Raw genomic sequence first — 17,853 nt, 5'->3', positions numbered from 1 at the left:
CTCTCCTGAGCCAGCGGTATGCTTCCTGCTTGCAAAGATACTGTTTTACTACAATATATCTTCCACTGCTGCCGTCTAACCTGCCATTTTATTCTCCCTCTGAAAAACAAAATGCTACTCCTGGCCTCCATCTTTCTGGGTTAGGCCTCAGCCTCCTCCTCCTCCTGAGAGAGGTCTCCCATCCCTCCAGCAGGATGCAGACCGCAGGCTCCGGCCTCCCCTCCCCCACCTCCCGGGGGATTCTCTGCAGCCCCAGCTGAAGGCCGGCCTCCATCTTCATCTTTTGTTTCCCGTCTTAGAACACAAAATCTCTCCTCAAGAGCCACTCCAGTGTGTAGCTGGAAGGGATGTGGGCTATCCTTCTCAACCACCCCCCCCCCTTTTTTTTTCTACGATAGGAAATCTGAGGCCCAGAGCGAAGTAGTGACTTGCCCAAGGTCACACAGAGTTGTGAGTTAGCTGAGGGCAGAGCCAGGACAGGGACCAGGGCCCTGCGCTCCTATTTCTGGGGCTCTCCAGCCCCGGGGGGCAGTGCCCCCTCCTCCCCTCAGCAGACGAGGCGAGGCTGAGAGGGTCTCGGGAAGGAACACGCACCGAGTCTGGGGAGGAGCGTGTCGCACGCCAGATATCCCAGGAGAAACGGGGGCTCCCGGCTCCCCGCTTGCCCCGCAGTTCCCACATCTCCTGTCCCCTACCTCCTTTCCCGGCCATTCTCCCCAAGCCCCCCCTTCACTCCTTCCTTCTCTCCTCACCCAGTCACGCAATTCCCATTCCCCTCCCGGCCCCCTCCCGCCATTCTCCATCATGGCCTTTCCCACCCCTTCTCCCCAAATCCCGGACCCCCTGCCCCCTCCCGGGCTCCTCGCCCTTATCCCTCAAGTCCCTAGCCCTCCCTCGGGGTCCCGCGTACCCCCGGCGGCCTCCCCGCCCCCCTGGCCCCGGCCCGGGGCGCGGGGGGGCGCCGTGGAACCGCCCGGGCCCCGCCACCCCCGCACGAGAACGTTACCATGCCGGGGCCTCGGAGCAGCGGAGCCGGCTGCGCCCACCCGCTAGTAAGAGCCTCTCTGATTGGCCAGGCAGCCGCCGGGAAGGCGGGACCAGGAGGGGGTCGCACCCCTTGGTGGCCGGGGCTCCCGGCGCTCGCGTCCACCAGCCGGGCCCGCACCGGCCCCGAGCTCCCGGCCCGGCCCCGCCCCCGCCCCCCGGCGCGGAGAGCTGCCCCGCCCCGCGCGGGTCCGGCCCCGCCCCCTGGAGGCGGCGGCACCTGCTCCGGCTCCGACTGACCGCCTGCGCCGACGCCCGACCGCACCGGGCAGCAGCTCCGTCCTCCCCGCCCTCCGCCCCCGCCCCGGCCGCCGCCCGACCTCGGCCGGCCGCTGCCCAGCTTCGCCGCACTAGGCGCTCGGAGCGGCGGCATTCCTTGCGCTCGCTCCCAGGACCAGGGCCTGAACCGAAGTATTTATTCCGAGTATAGTTAAGGCGACCAGACGTCCCGCTTTTGGCGGGACAGTACCGATTTTTAACAATTTGTCCCGAGTTGTTGCGGGACGCAGAACAAATTGTTAAAAATCGGGCCGCCTGGCCGAAACTGGTTTGGCTCAGTGGATAGCGCGTCGGTCTGCGGGCTGAAAGGTCCCGGGCTCGATTCTGGTCAAGGGCGTGTGCATTGGTTGCAGGCACATCCCCGGTAGGGGGTGTGCAGGAGGCAGCTGGTTGATGTTTCTCTCTCGTCGACATTTCTAGCTCTCTATCTCTCTCCCTTCCTCTCTGTGAAAAATCAGTAAAATATTTTTTTTAATCGGGACGTCTGGTCACCTTAGTATAGGTGTATCAAAGCATGTTTTTATACCATGCGTAGTTATTGTTAATACTTTTTAGTTTATTCACCCAACAACTACTTATTGAGCCTGATATGTGTCAGGCACAGTTCCCGGCACTGAGCAAACAGAAATTGAAAAAACAAAACAGATCCTCTGTCCCCACAAAATCCCTGCGGTCACGGGGCAGACACGTGCTTCTCACGTGATCCCGAAGTTACTTTTGAGATTTAGAGCAGGACCCAATTCTCTAATGTAGGGGTGTCGAACTCAATCAGAGAAGGGGCCAAAATCTAAAATCCAGCCTAAATCGCGGGCCGAATGGTTTACTGAACAGTCATAAACTGTCATTGTGATGGAAACGCAGCGGAGTGCAGTGATGACAGCGCGGTGCGGGCCACGTTGCAAGGCCTGGCGGGACGGATTTGGCCCGCAGGCCTTGTGTTTGACACATGTGCTCTAATGGTATTAAAGGTGTGAGATAAATGCTGTGTTGTTAAGGGAATTATAATCCATAGCTATTGAATGAATATGCTGAAGGTGTCAGGGCTGGTAACTGACAGGGCTCCGGGCATACACGTGCAGAAAGGCAAACACCTTCCCTCCAAAGCCCTGGAAAAGATGCTTCCTTTTTCCTTTTTCCATCATCTCTTAGCTGAGCCTGTATTCTCTGTTTGGCGTTGTGCTAGGTGCTGGAGAGGTAAAGACCTCAGCTGGGTCTCTGCTCGCAAGGAGCTCAGAGTCTAACGAGGGAGAAGTAGGAAAACAACCAACACAAAGTAGGTGTCCTAAATTAAAGGTGACAGATGGGAGGAAAGAAAGAGGGATTCATCCTGGGGGCCATTGTAGAGGAAACGTCATTGTGCTTTTCACCACAATACCTAGATGGCCTCACATGAGGGAGTGGTCCTGTGGTTTTCAAACTTTATTCTTGAGACCTCTAGGCATAGCAGAAGGTTCAGAGGTTCCACAAACTTTTGTTAATCAGATTTTATTTTTATAAAGCTTTTCTTCTATGAAGTATTTCTTAGAATACATAGACACCTATTTTAGAAAGCCAAATAATTGTATAACATTTGTTAAAAGCAGAGCCCTCTCTCCATGTTCAGCTATTTAAACTTTCTTTTTTGACATTTACCTTCATATCTCTAGCTGAGTCCTTCCTCACAGGGTGAGTTCAAGGATATATGCCCATCCATAGACCACTTATCCTCTCCCTCCTTTATGCCATATCTCGAATACCTGGGACCCTGGAATTCCCTGCCCAACTTGCTTTGTGGGCTTGAACCAGCTTCTTCCTTGGATCTCTTCTCTCCAGCGAGACCTTGCTGATGGTGTGGGCATCTCTAGGCCTGAAGGGTAGTCAAGGACAGCTCTTTACAGCAAGAGGTTTAGAACAAGTTAGGGTATCCAGAGGACCCTGTCTCAGGCTCTCTCGATGCAGAACAGAGGCAAAATCAGAAGGGAAGGAGGGTCAGGCAAGAGCCAGGGGCTCGGGCTGCTATTTTCTAAGGATTCCAAAAATTCCAATTTAGAACCTGGCCTTATAAGTCCTTATGAAAGTACTAGAGGCCTGGTGCACAAATTTGTGCACAGGTGGGGTCCCTCTGCATGGCCTTCAGGGATTGGGCCAAACCCTGCAGTCCAACGCCACCTGCTGCTCCTGCCTGCTGCTCCCGCTTTATCCTGGCCCCACTGCACCTGCTGTGGGCTCACACTGAGTCAGTCCTGATTGGGAGAGGCTCACCACCCATGAGCCCAGCATCTGACACCCTTCCCAAGGGGGATGGGGGGTGACCAGGATGCGATTGGCCCTCTGGGCAGGTGGTGGGATGCCCTTGCCGGCCCAAGATCCCGATCCATCCTGCTGACATCTGCACTGGTTGTCAGGAGCCACCTGGTGGTGCTTTTATATAGTTTCTTTCTTGTGGAGCATCTAGGGAGGGGAACGAAGCAGTGACAGTGCCTGAGGCCAACTTTCAGGAGGCCAGCAGCGCTGTCAGGGTCGTGCTGGTGGTGCTGGTAGTGCCGGTGCATAGGTGCCTGGCCCATTCTCCAGAGATTGGACCTGCAGGGTTACTGAGGGAGTGACTGGCTGCTGCCGAGCTGGTGGGCCACAAGGATGAATTGGTCGGCTGGGTGGCACTCCCACTCTGGGAGCGCACTGACCACCAAGGGGCAGCTCCTGCGATGAGCAGCTTCCCCCTGGTGGTCAATGCATGTCACAGCAACCGGTCATTCAGTTGCTTAGGCTTTTATATATAGAGATAGATTTGTTAGCTTAATTTATAACATTAAAATATTTAGTATGTGAATCTCTATTGTAGTTTTGCCATAGCAATAGGGGCAGATTTGAAGATTTTCCCCTCTTACTCTCTCCCCACACTTATACCTCATTCCCATCTCCCTCCTGCCAAATTTAACTTGATAATTTTTCCTAGTTCAATTTTTAGTTCTTACAAAACTGTGACTATATATTCCATTCAGGATTGAGCCATGTAGAACACTTTGGTTACTCTTCCTTTCCTGCACATCCCCCCCCCCCCTTGGAATGAATAATTATCTTGTCTTACTTAGTTGTCTATGTATTTATCACAAAATCTGCCTTAGAATCTTCTCCAAACTGTCTAAATATTTCCTCAGAATATCTAGATACAGCACATATTCTATCAACTTCACCTTCTGGAAAACATCTCTGCTGGAGCCTCTGACTTGCTCCATTCTGAGGGTTTATCCTCTATCCTTGCTGAACATCTGGCAACCTAGCATCTCCTCTCTCATCCTCCTGGCTATTTTCTCTGCCTCTCTCCTTTGTTGGATCTTTCATTTTCCATATTCAGTGTCTTTCTCTTTCTTGATTTATTTTCTCTTTTGAGAAAGACTATCTTCCAGAAGCTTCCTGAGACAGGGGGTTATGTATTGTTTGGAAACTTTGCATGTTTGACACGACCATTGTTCTACTCAGACACTAGATTGATTGTTTAGCTAGGAATAGACTTTCTTGGGAATTGTGAAGGCATTGGGGCATTACCTTCTAGTTTTCATCATTGCTCTTGAGATGAAGCCTTTTAATCCTTATCCTTTGTAAGTGACTTTCTCGCCCTCTCTGAACATCTTGTCTCCAGTGTTCTGAAATGGCAAGGATATGTTTTGGTGAGAGGCTGTTTGTTGTGCTGGACACTCAGGGCCCCTCACTTCTGGGAAATAATCTTGAACCATCCCATTGGTGATTTCGTCCCTTCCATTTCTCTGTTGTTTCTTTTTTTTTTTCTTTTTCCAAATATATATTTATTCATTTTTATTTCTATTGATTTCAGAGAGAGGAAGGGAAAGGAAATGAAAGATAGAAACATCAATGATGAGAGAGAGTCACTGACCAATTGCCTCTTGCACACACTCCACTGGGGATGGAGCCTGCAACACGGGCATGTGCCCTTGACCAGAATCAAACCCAGGACCTTTCAGTCCTCAGGCCAACACTATCCACTGAGCCAAACTGGCTAGGGCTGTTGTTTCTTTTTTGAAACGCCTATAATTCAGGTGGTTCTGTTGGACTTGTTCTTCTAGTTTTTTAATTTTTCCCTCTTTTTACTGTGTTTTCTTGGATATTTCCTCAAATTTTTTCTTCCCATCTCAGTTTTATCTACTGAGAAATATTCTGAGTCTCACTACTTTAAAGAATTTTTTTTAATATACTTTACTGATTTTGTACAGAGAGGAAGGAAGAGAGAGAGCTAGGAACATCGATGAGAGAGAGTCATCGATCAGCTGCCTCTTGCACACCCCCCACTGGGGATATGCCCGCAACCAAGGTACATGCCCTTGACCGGAATCGAACCAGGGTCCCTTCAGTCCCCAAGCTAACGCTCTATCCATTGAGCCAAACCGGTTTCGGCTGAGTCTCACTACTTTAAAGATGTTCACTACTCTCACCTGTTTTTTTATTCTCTGAATATTCATTTATAGCATCTCATTTGTTTCAGAGTTGCAATAGCGTATCTTATATCTCTGAAGCTATTATAATTTTATTTAAGTTTTCTTTCTGCATAATCTCTGTTTTGTATAAACTTCTATTTCTGTGTTTGGTCTTTTTCATGGTAGATTCCTTTCTTGAAGGTTTTATAATCCTTCTGTTCACAGGGAAGGGTGGTTACTAAAAAGCCTATTGGAAGCGTTTGTGCTCTGCGGGTTCCGGTAGATGATGGCCACAGCTTCGCTGCAGGGAACCTCTGTGGTCCACATCTTTAGGACTTCCTTCTTCAGGTGGTTAGCCATCTGGCACAATCAATTCTGCTTTGCCATATGGTTACCCCACTGCTGCCTTAGCATCCATCTTTCTCTAGTCTAAGTCAGTAACCACTCATCCACATGCTATCCAGCTTCTTAAAGGTTTTGGCTCTTATCTCCTCTTCCATTTCACTGTCCTTAAAAAATCCCTTTGCTCTAGTGTTAGTGTATTATTAGTGGATCAAAATTAGATACATGTGTTCAATCTATCATTTTTACCCAGAAATTTTAAATAAAAAGATTTTTAAAACTCTATCTAATTATGTTTCTGGATAGAGTTTTAGTCTTACAGAAGCCAGGAATTGAACCATGATCTCCTGGTTCAGGATCCATGTGCCACCACTGAGCAACACCAGCCGGGCAACGTTGAATGATTTTATAACACAGAGATATCATGAAGTTGATCTTACATAAATGAATTCTAATAATATATTGCTTTTACCTCTTTTAGATAAAAATGTTCTACAAATGGTTTTTCTTGGATAGGGGGTTGGCTGTGTTTCTTATTGTTTTGGCTGTGTTTTTGTTTTTGTTTTGGCCGAGTTGTTTTCTTAATTTTTTTTAATGTTTTATTGATTTTTTTACAGAGAGGAAGGGAGAAGAATAGAGAGTTAGAAACATTGATCAGCTGCCTCCTGCACATCCCCTACTGGAGATGTGCCAGCCACCAAGGTACATGCCCTAGACCATGTACCCTTTAGTCCGCAGGCTGACGCTCTATCCACTGAGCAAACCAGTTAGGGCTAGGCTGTGTTTTTTTAAAAAACTTTTACAAACATCTCTCCTGGGCTAGTGATCACCTAATTATGGCCCTTGAACTGTGGTGAAGGTGTTATTGGCCACAAAGCTGAATGGGAAAGGAGCTTGGGAAAGGAAGCATCCCAGCCCCAAAGTATAATAAAAGGAATAAAAGTAGAGAATATTTTCAACTGCTGGTGTGACTCAGGAACTAAGAGGTCACCGGTTCAATACCTGGTCATAGGCTCAATCCATGCAGGAGGCAACCAATTGATGACTTCCTCTCCATCGATGTTTCTATCTCTCTAGCCCCATCCCTTCCCCTCTCTCTCTAAATCAATAAAAATATATTTAAAAAATAAAATAGAGCTGAAACCGGAACCGGTTTGGCTCAATGGATAGAGCGTCGGTCTGCGCACTGAAAGGTCCCAGGTTCAATTCAGGTCAAGGGCATGTACATTGGTTGCGGGCACATCCCCAGTAGGGGGTGTGCAGGAGGCAGCTGGTCGATGTTTCTCTCTCATCCATGTTTCTAGCTTTCTATTTCTCTCCCTTCCTCTCTGTAAAAAATCAATAAAATATATTTTAAAAAATAAAATAAAAATAAAAATAAAGTAGAGAAGACTTTCCACCAAAAAGATGAAAAGAGGAAGGGCTGTTTCCTTGTATTCTCCAGTACCCTCCTAATTAACTTCCAGCCCCTTGCACTGTCTGCCCACAATCCCATCACAGTCTTAGGTGTTATAAACATTAAATTTTTATTTTTTAAACATTATTACATTTTTAAAAATCAGTTTTATTGAGGTATAATTTACATATAATAACATTCACCAATTTTAAGTGTACAGTGCATTTTCACAAATATTTACAGTCATGTAACCACTGCCATAATCATGACATAAACATTTCCTTCACTCAGAAACTTCCTTTTGTCCTGTGGTCAGTGTCTTTCTCCTCTTCTGATTCCCGGTATTTACTGGTCTGCTTTCTGTCATAATTTTGCCTTTTCAGATAAGTGAAGTCATAGTTTGTAGTAGTTTGTGTCTGGCTTCTTTCACTTAACATAGTGCTTTGGAGATTATCCATGATGTTGCATGTGTGGAAGAAAAGGGGCCACATGCTAACCTGACTAACTCAGGGAAAGCCTGTGTGGCAGCCTTGCAAACTCATAGACCTAAAGTAACACAAAGGTCCTACCCAGTTTGGTTCAGTAGATAGACCATCAGCCTTTGGACTGTATGGGTCCCAGGTTTGATTCCAGCCAAGGGCACATCAGGCTCAATCCCCAGCAGGGTAGCAACCAATCAATGATTTATCTCATCATGGATGTTTCTCTCTCTCTCTCCATTTCTCTCTGAAATCAATAAATTTTTTTAATTAAAAAAATAATTATAACCTTTACATTCTTAAAAAATAAAAAAAGTAACCACAAAGGATGGTCTGAAATTAAAACCTTTTAATTCAAAAGCAGTTTATCGTGAGTAGTCATGTCCTAGGCCAGTATCTTCCAAAACAGAGATCAATTTGCAATCTTTATTGAACCTACTGTCTTTTTGTATCTAAGATAAGATATCAATAGAATGTCAGGGTAACTTGTAACTTCCCTTTTTTCAGACCCCTCAGGGCACAACAAATTCCTTCATTGATATTGTTACCTTGTTTTTGTTCACTGTTAACTATCTGGTACCCACTAGGTAAAAGAAGTGTCTATCATTTTACTTCTTATCCAACCCCAGAGTTTCCCCCCTTTCTCCCACCTCCCTAATCTATCACCAATGGATTTCATGTAACCCACTTATGTCTCCTCCTTTGATTGTAATGTATAAAACAAGATGAAAAACTGCCATTCACCAAAGCATTAATTAAACCAATAAGTTGAGATTCTGCTTCCAGGCACTTGTTGACAGTTTGGCTCAAATAAACTCACAAATATTCTTTATAAGTTTGAATGTTTCTTATGTTAATATCAGTAGTTCATTCCTTTTTAATGTAAAGTAGTATATTTCGTGGACATACTAGAATTTGTTTATCCATTCAAACAAATTGTAGCATGTCAAACTTGCGGCCCACAACAAATTTTTTTGTGGTTTGTAAGAAACAGTCCAATAAAAAATGTTGTAACTTAACTTTTACATTAACCTGTTACACATAATTATTAATAACGAACTACAATGTTCGATAATAACTGATTACTATAATCGTGTTGCATTCATTTCCCTTATGCGCCTTACTCTAAGGCGCACCATTTCTCTCCACCAATGCCAGCAGCAAATATTTTAACAGCCTATTGTCATGCCATTAGTCTTGGACTGACTTGTTTGGTGTGCACAACCGGAAATTTTTCGCTTTTGGAGGACAAGAAAAATACGTTTATTTGCTTTATGCTTATTAATTTGTGCAGTTATTCAGTGTCTGGTAGGTTATGTTCAAGAAAGAATATTAATTTTTATTAAAAATGTTCTATTATGTTAATGATTACTTATTTATTTCAGCCCTTTATGTTCAGCATGTCTCTATCGAAATAAACCTACATTTCTGTGAAAATTGAAGCTTTTGTTTTTTTTGCAGCCCATAGAAACTTAAACCTTGTTTATTTGGCCCAGGTTAGCCTTTGAGTTTGACATGATTGACTTAGGTTGTTTGCTGGCTTGTGCTATAATAAAGCTGCTTATGAATGTTTCTGGATAGGTCTTTGTGTGGATATATGTTTTCATTACTTAGGAGTGGGATTACTGGGTTGTACAGAAATGTATATTTAACTTTAAAAAACTGAAAAACTGCTTTGCAAAGTGCCTGTGCCACTTTGCATTCTCACTAGTAACATATGAGGGTTTCACTTTACCAACATCCTCCTCAACACTTGGTATTGTCACATTTTTAATTGACTCATCCTTGTCAGACTTGGCATCTCCTTATGGTTTTAACTTGTATTTTCCTAATAACTAATGATGTTGAGAATATTTTCAGGTGGCTTATTTACCGTTTATATATACGTATTTTTAAAAAATATATATATATTGATTTCAGAGAAGAAGGGAGAGGGAGAGATAGAAACATTAATGATGAGAAAGAATCATTGATCGGCTATCTCTTGCTCGCCTCCTACTGGGGGTCAAGCCTATAAACCAGGCATGTGCCCTGACCGGGAATCGAACCATGATCACCTGGTTCCTAGGTCAACTTGAAACCATTGAGCCACACCACCCGGGCTGGGCTGTATATCCTCTTTAGTGATGTATCTATTCAAATCTACCCGTTTAGAAAATTGGATTATTTTCCTTCTTGTCATTGAGTTGTAATGATTCTATATATATTCTGAATACAAGTCCTTGATCAAACATATGTTTTGCAAATAATTTATTTTCCTTTTATATCTATTAATATGTTTGTGAGGGATGTTGGATTTAAAGGTTTTTGGTTGTTGTTTTTTTATAATACTCTCATATTATTACCACTGTAGAGTCTATAGTGATGTCCCTTCTTTCATTACTGATATTGATAATTTGTGTCTTCTTTTTTTCCTGGTAAAATATAGCTAGAGTTTATCAATTTTTTTTTTCAAGGAACCAGTTTTTTGGTTGCATTGATTTTCTCTATTTTTTTTTTTTTTATTGCTTTCTACCCTTCACCTTATTATTTCCTTCTGCTCACTTTGAGTTTCTCTGTTCTTTTCTGGTTTCTCTCTCTAAGCAATGATTTAGCAGCATCTCACAAATTTTGTTTTCATTTTCACTCAGTTCAAATTATTTCATAATCTTTATTATTTCTTCTTTGACTCATGGGTTATATAGACATGTTTAATTTACAAATCCTTGGGAATTTTCTAGATAGCTCTCAATTATTAATTTTTTTAAAGAATTTTTAAAAAATATATTTTATTGATTTTTACAGAGAGAAAGGAAGACGGATAGAGAACTAGAAACGTCGATGAGAGAGAAACATCGACCTACCGGGAATGTAGGCAGATAGGGCAGCCAAGGTACATGCCCTTGACGGGAATCGAACCCGGGACCCTTCAGTCCGCAGGCCGAAGCTCTATCTACTGAGCCAAACCAGTTTCAGCTCAATTATTAATTTATAGTTTAATTCCATTGTGGTCAGAAAACATACTTTGTATGATTCTAAGTTTATTGATATTTGTTTTACGGCCCAGACTATTGATAACTGGAACGGTGAGCTGAGGTGTTTTCTCAGGGTTGTGTCTCTCAAAACCGAAGAATGTGCTCCGTGGACTAGAAGATTTAAGCAAACGTGTGGAAAATTTATTACAAGCAGATACAGACTCTCCACCAAAAAAGGGGTCCCCAAGAATGGGTTGCCTGCAAAGCAAGTCATTCTAGGTGTATACTAGGTGTACTGGTTAATAATAATGTGGATTTTTTCAATAGGTGGAGTTACAGATATGTTGATATATATGTGATTTGATATGTATGCTATTTTGATGTATTGCTCCTTCCAGTTACCATTTGTTCTGATCGATGGCACACGCACTTTTTTAGCAGCACTTCAAAACATACGAAGAAGTGGAAAATCAGGTCTCTGAATAGTTTGCCTCAAAACAAGAAAAGTTCTTTTGGAATGGTATCCACAATTACCTGAAAGATGAGGGAAATGTGTAGCTAGCAATGGACATTACTTTGAATAAGCACTTTTGATGTTTTTCTTGAAATTGTCACATTTTCTTTTATTACAAAATCCCATTATTATGATTAATAATACAGATTAACTATTAATCAATAATGTGGATTAACCATTAACCGGTTAATGATACAAAATAATTATTAACCAGCTAATAGTGCAGATTAGCCATTAACTGGTTAATAATGTGGATTAAATTAACCAGCTAAAAATGTGGATTAACTGCCCTGGCCGGTTTGGCTCAGTGGATAGAGCATTGGACTGAGGGATTCTAGATTCGATTCTGGCCAAGGGCACATACCCGGGTTGTGTGCTCAATCCCCAGTGGGGGGCATGCAGTCGATGGTTCTCTCTCATCATTGATGTTTCTATCTCTCTCTTCCTCTCCCTTCCTCTCTGAAATCAATAAAGAAATATATTTTTTTTAAATGTGGATTAACCACTAACTGGTTAATAATGCAGATTAACAATTAACTGGTTAATAGTGAGAATTAACTATTAACTAGTTAATAATCTGGATTTTGTAATCCAAAGATAACACGATAATTTCAAGAAAAATATCAAAAGTGCTTTATTCAATGTCCATTGCTAGGTACACATTTCCCCCATCTTTCAGGTAATTTGTGGATACCATCCCAATAGAACTTTTCTTGTTTTGAGGCAGACCATTCAGAGACCCAATTTTATTTTATTTTTTTAGTTGCCAAAATATTCTATATTTTGAGTAGTATTTCAAGAGATGGTGCTTAAAGCACATTTACATACATATCTGCCCTTCTTCCAACATTAATGGTTTTATTTTGATGTCTTGACGCATACTATTATAGAAGTCATTCATGGCACTATTTAGTTTTTGGTAGTCAACTTCATGATCTAAAAAGGGACTATACCCTTTTTATAACCCAGAAGCACCCTGGATCTTTAATCTTCAGCACCAGGACCTCGAGCATCTTCCCAGTGCCTCGTTGCACCTTGTGGGTTCGCCCTAGGATGGTAACACCGTCACAGACACGCCCCTTTCCGGATCAGAGACCCAGTTTTCCACATCTTCACACCTTTTAAAGTGCTGCTCAGAAAGTGCATGTGCCATCGATCAGAACAAGTGGGCATCTGAAGGAGTAAGTTCTGGTGAATACAGCGGGTGCGTTAATGCTTCCCAGGCAAGATCTTTTAACGTGTCTTTAACTGGTTTTGAAGTGTGTGATGGCACGTTATCACGAAGCAAAATTACTTTGCCATGTCTTCTGATCCAGGTCATTTTACGATCAAAGCGTGGTTCAAATTGATTATTTGTTGTCAGTAGCAGTCAGTATTAATGTTTTCACCTGGTTTTAGAAGCTCATCACACACCACACCTTCCTGATCCCACCAAATGCAGAGCATTGTCTTTTTTCCAAAGCGATTTGGCCTTGCAGTCAATGTTGATGGTTGACCTGGATCAACCCATGATTTTGTGCATTTGGGATTCTCATAATAAATCCACTTTTCATCACCAGTTACAATTCGATGCAAAGAAGACTTTCTTTCATGCTGTTGAAGCAACATTTTACTGATCACTTTTTGGTTTTCCACTTGTCTTTCTTTCAGTTGATGTGGCACCCATTTTCCTTCCTTTAAAATCTTTCCCATTGCTTGTAAATTATTAAAAGTGTTTTCTGAGCAACGTTTAATCTTTTTTCACGTTGCTTTTGAGTTCAACATGCATCTTAATTCAATAATGCTTGTAATTATTGGCCTTCAAACTTTTTTGGTTGACCTGGACATTCTTTGTCTTTCACATCAAAATCATCATTTTTAAACCATTTAAACTAGCATTCACAAGTATCTAGAGATGGAGCATGTTCACCATTAGCTTCCCAAAGTATACAATAACTTTCAGTAGCACTTTTTTCAAAATAATGAATTAAAACTTCCTGCAAATGCTTTTTTGGGGGGGCACAAAATTAGACATTTTTAAGTGTAAAAATATCTATGATATTAACACCTTCAGCAAATTTGACATAAGAAGTTTTAAAGCTTGTTGTCAATACAACAAAATAGCATATATTAATATATCAAATCGCATGTATATCAACAAATGTGTAACTCCATCTATTGAAAAAATCCCGCATTATTAACCAGTACACCTCGTATATGTGCTACAAGCCTGCTCCATATCTGTCTCTGTCACCACCTGATTGATTCCCTCATTGCTTTTGCCCAGCAACGGACCTGAACTTTCTCTGTTTCTCTGTGTGCATACACCTTGATTACTGCAGGCCCCTCCTTGGTTTCCCATGCCTCCTGCTCTGTATCCAAAAACATTTCATGTTTTTCAGCATGATTGGTTTCTGTTATCAGGCTTGCTAAACTGCCATGTCTGCCCCGTCCATGTTCCACCTGCCTTTTGTTTCCCACTGGACCCCTGCGCTATCTGCCTATGTGTCAAGCTAATTCCTCTCACATGTATTTGGAAATAATATATGTCCTGCTGTTGTTGGATGTTCTATAAATGTTGTTAACATAAAAACATTCAAACCTGTAAAGAATTTTTTTTTAATATATTTTTATTTATTGATTTTTTTTTTTTTTTTACAGAGAGGAAGGGAGAGAGATAGAGAGTTAGAAACATCGATGAGAGAGAGTCATCGATCAGCTGCCTCTTGCACACCCCGTACTGGGGATATGCCCGCAACCAAGGTACATGCCCTTGACCGGAATCGAACCTGGGACCCTTCAGTCCCCAAGCCGACGCTCTATCCATTGAGCCAAACCGGTCTCGGCATCAAACCTGTAAAGAATTTTTGTGAGTTTATTTGAGCCAAGCTATTGACAATTGTTAGGAAGCAGAAACTCAACCAATTGAGATAATGCTCTGGAGAATGGCGAGTTATATCTGTATCTATTCACTAGAAACCCAGTGCACAAATTTGTGCATGGGTGCGGTCCCTAGGCCTGGCCAATAATCAGGACTGATCGGGGCTGTCTCGCCCCTCAGGGTACAACCAACATACCACTCCAGAGACTATAAATCTTGTTTTGTTATCATGTTAATTGTTGACTGTTAACTATATGTAGGTAAAAGATCTGTCTATCATTTTACTTTTCATCCAACCCCAGAGGTTTCCCAGCTTTGCTTTTTTCTACCTCCCTCTAACCTATCAACAATGAATTTCATGTAACTTACTTGTGTCTTCTAATTGTAATGTATAAAATAAGGTACAAACCTGACATTCTCTGAAGCATTATCTCAACGGGTTGAGATTTTGCTTCTGGGCAATTGTCAAATTGCTTCTGGGCAATTTGAGTTTGTCTCAAATAAACTCACAAAAATTCTCTATAGGTTTGAATGTTTTTTACATTGATTTTTTTTAAATATACTTTTAATTTCAGAGAAGAAGGAAGAGGGAGAGAGAGATAGAAACATCTAGATGAGAGAGAATCATTGATTGGCTGTCTCCTGCCCTCTGCTGGAGATAGAGCCCACAACCAGGCCATGTGCCCAACCATGACCTCCTGGTTTACAGGCTGATGCTCAGCTGCTGAGCCACATCAGCGGGGCCATAGGCATCTTTTTATTTAAAGTATGTTTCTTACAGACAGCAGATAGTTGAGTCTTGGGTTTTAATTGAATCTTACAATATTTATTTTTTAATTGGATGTTTGGTCATTTATATGTAATTTAATTATCATTATGTTGGGTTTAAAAAGAAGAAGAAAGGAAGGGAGTGGGAAAGGGGGGTGGGGGGGGGAGAGTCAGGAAACCAGGTTGAAATCCTGACTGTACCTCCCAACTTTAGGTAAATCTCCTTACTCCTCTGAGCTATAGTTGCCTAGCATATGTTTGTAAGGATGAATAAGTTATTTATAAACTACAATATGCTCTGAAATTGTAAAGGATTAAAGAATTATCCTGTGACAGACATATAGACAGGTATCATAAACCAGGGTATGAGTAGCTCAAAGACAGGTCTCATTTGTTTCTACATTTCCAGCACCTAGTCCTATGCCTGGCACATAGAGTGATACCAGTAAGTGTTGAGTGAATGAGTCAATGAAAGAAGTAACTTTGGGAAGGTGGGTAGGGGCTAGAAGGAGGGGGGGAAGGATAGGAAATGGTAATACTATCAACAATAGAAAATACATTAAAAAATTAAAAACAGCCCGGACCGACTTGGCTCAGTGGATAGAGTGTCAGCCTGCAGACTGAAAGGTCCCAGGTGCAATTCCGGCCAAGGGCATGTACCTTGAATGCAGGCACATCCCCAGTAGGGGGTGTGCAGGAGGCAGCTGGTGGATGTTTCTCTCTCAGTGATGTTTCTAACTCTCTATCCCTCTCCCTCTCTCTGTAAAAAATCAATAAAATCTATTTAAATAAATAAATAACAAATAAGTAACTATGTTTCTCTCCCTCTCCCTTCCTCTCAGAAAATAATCCTATATAATAAAAGGGTAATATGCAAATTAACAGTAATGGCTGACTGGTCGCTATGATGCACACTGACCATCGGGGGGCAGACGCTCAACACAGGAGCTGCCTTCCCCCCCCCCCCCCCCCGGTGGTCAGTGCACTTCCACAGGGGGAGCACTAATCAGCCAGAAGCCGGCTCATGGCTGGCCAGCACAGTGGTGGTGGCAGGAGCCTCTCCCGCCTCCGCAGCAGCTCTAAGGATGTCCGACTAATGGCTTAGGAGAGCTCCTGGGCTGCCAGAGGGATGTCTGGCTGCCAGCTTAGGCCTGATCCCCTGGGGAGCTGGCCTAAGCTGGCAGGTGGACATCCCTCAAGGGGTCCTGGACTGTAAGAGGGCACAGGCCAGGCTGAGGGACCCCGTCACCCTGAATGCACAGATTTTTATGCACCAGGCCTCTAGTAAAACTATTTTAAAAAACAGGAAAAGGAAGGAAGGAAGGAAGGAAGGAAGGAAGGAAGGAAGGAAGGAAGGAAAGAAGGAAGAACTGAGTAAATGAATGAATGATAGTGTGTAAAAGATAGGTGACTGTCGAATGACAAGCTTTAAGTGGCTATGGCATTGCTAAGGACACTGCTAAGAACTAAATTTACTTTAATTACTTATTTCTTAAATGGGAATACTTTAGTAGCATGGAAGAATAACTTGCATGTATATGTATTTATATGATCATTAGTTCAGCAAGTGTATATTAAGTGCCTACTATGTGCCAGGCACAGTTCTAGGTCCTGGGCATACTACAATGTCCATTTTAACCATTTGTTGTTGTTGTTTTTTAACTTTCCTTTAATTGTTGTTTTTAAATAACATTCAATTTTTAAATTTATTTTAGAGAAAGATAAGGGAGAGGGAGAGAAACGGAACCAAAACCGCAACCTGGGCATATGTCCTGGCCAAGAATTGAACAGGTGACCTTTTGGTGCGTGGGACAATGCTCACCCAACTGAGCCACACCAGCCAGAGCTTAACCATTTGTTTTAAAAAGGCCTCTTACAATAATGATCACCTTCAGTAAGTGAAAGTGCTAACTGAGCCGAAACCATTTTGGCTCAGTGGATAGAGCGTCGGTCTGTGGACTGAAAGGTCCCGGGTTCGATTCCGGTCAAGGGCATGTACCTTGGTTGCGGGCACATCCCCAGCAGGGTGTGTGCAAGAGGCAGCTGATCGATGATTCTTTCTCATCGATGTTTTTAACTCTTTATCCCTCTCTCTTCCTCTCTGTAAAAAATCAATTAAAAAGTATTAAAAAATAAAAAGTGCTAACTGAGCACTGATCCCTGGTGCAAATATAAACATTCCCATTAGTTATTTTGTTTTATTTCAAGAAAAACGATTTTAAATATAATAATGTTATATGCAATAAACATTAATATTTCAAGAAAAACAATCTTTTAAAAATATTTTTATTGCCGAAACCGGTTTGGCTCAGTGGATAAAGCGTCAGCCTGTGGACTGAAAGGTCCCGGGTTCGATTCCGGTCAAGGGCATGTCCCTTGGTTGCGGGCACATCCCCAGTAGGGGTGTGCAAGAGGCAGCTGATTGATGATTCTCACTCATTGATGTGTCTAACTCTCTATCCTTCTCTCTTCCTCTCTGTAAAAAATCAATACAATCTATATATATATTTTTAAATATTTTTATTGATTTCAGAGAGGAAAGAAGAGGAAGATAAAGATAGAAACATCAATGATAAGAGCGAATCATCAATCAGTGTGCAAGCCTGCAACCTGAGCATGTACCCCTGACCAGAATTGAACCCGGAACCCTTCAGTCTGCAGGCTGATGCTCTGTCCTCTCAGCCAAACCAGTTAGGGCAAGAAAAAGAATCTTAACCCATTAGTTATTGATTGGCTGTAATTTTTAAAAAGTTCTCTTTGGGCCCTAACTGGTTTGGCTCAGTGGATAGAGTGTCAGCTTGCGGACTA

General features: G+C 42.6%; 1 protein-coding gene across 11 annotated transcripts in view; it reads right to left on the bottom strand.

The window, feature by feature from the left end:
• PRPF40B (pre-mRNA processing factor 40 homolog B) overlaps positions 1 to 17,853 on the bottom strand; it is a 48,373-nt gene that overhangs the window by 20,129 nt on the left and 10,391 nt on the right. For 5 of the 11 annotated variants that reach the window (XM_045587955.1, XM_045587960.1, XM_045587961.1 and 2 more), the window contains exon 1: positions 1,007 to 1,200. The exons of 2 other annotated variants lie outside the window; for them this stretch is intronic. In XM_045587955.1, the coding sequence (XP_045443911.1) occupies positions 1,007 to 1,009 (3 nt within the window). In that variant the 5' untranslated portion in view covers positions 1,010 to 1,200. Of the gene's footprint in view, positions 1 to 1,006; positions 1,201 to 17,853 lie in introns of those variants that run through there. 4 more of the 11 variants (XM_036455856.2, XM_036455858.2, XM_036455857.2 and 1 more) reach the window with 1 other exon arrangement.

This window comes from Pipistrellus kuhlii, unplaced genomic scaffold (assembly GCF_014108245.1).
Source record: "Pipistrellus kuhlii isolate mPipKuh1 unplaced genomic scaffold, mPipKuh1.p scaffold_m20_p_3, whole genome shotgun sequence".
Taxonomy (NCBI): Eukaryota; Metazoa; Chordata; class Mammalia; order Chiroptera; family Vespertilionidae; genus Pipistrellus; species Pipistrellus kuhlii.
This window is presented reverse-complemented; position numbering and strand designations above follow the sequence as displayed.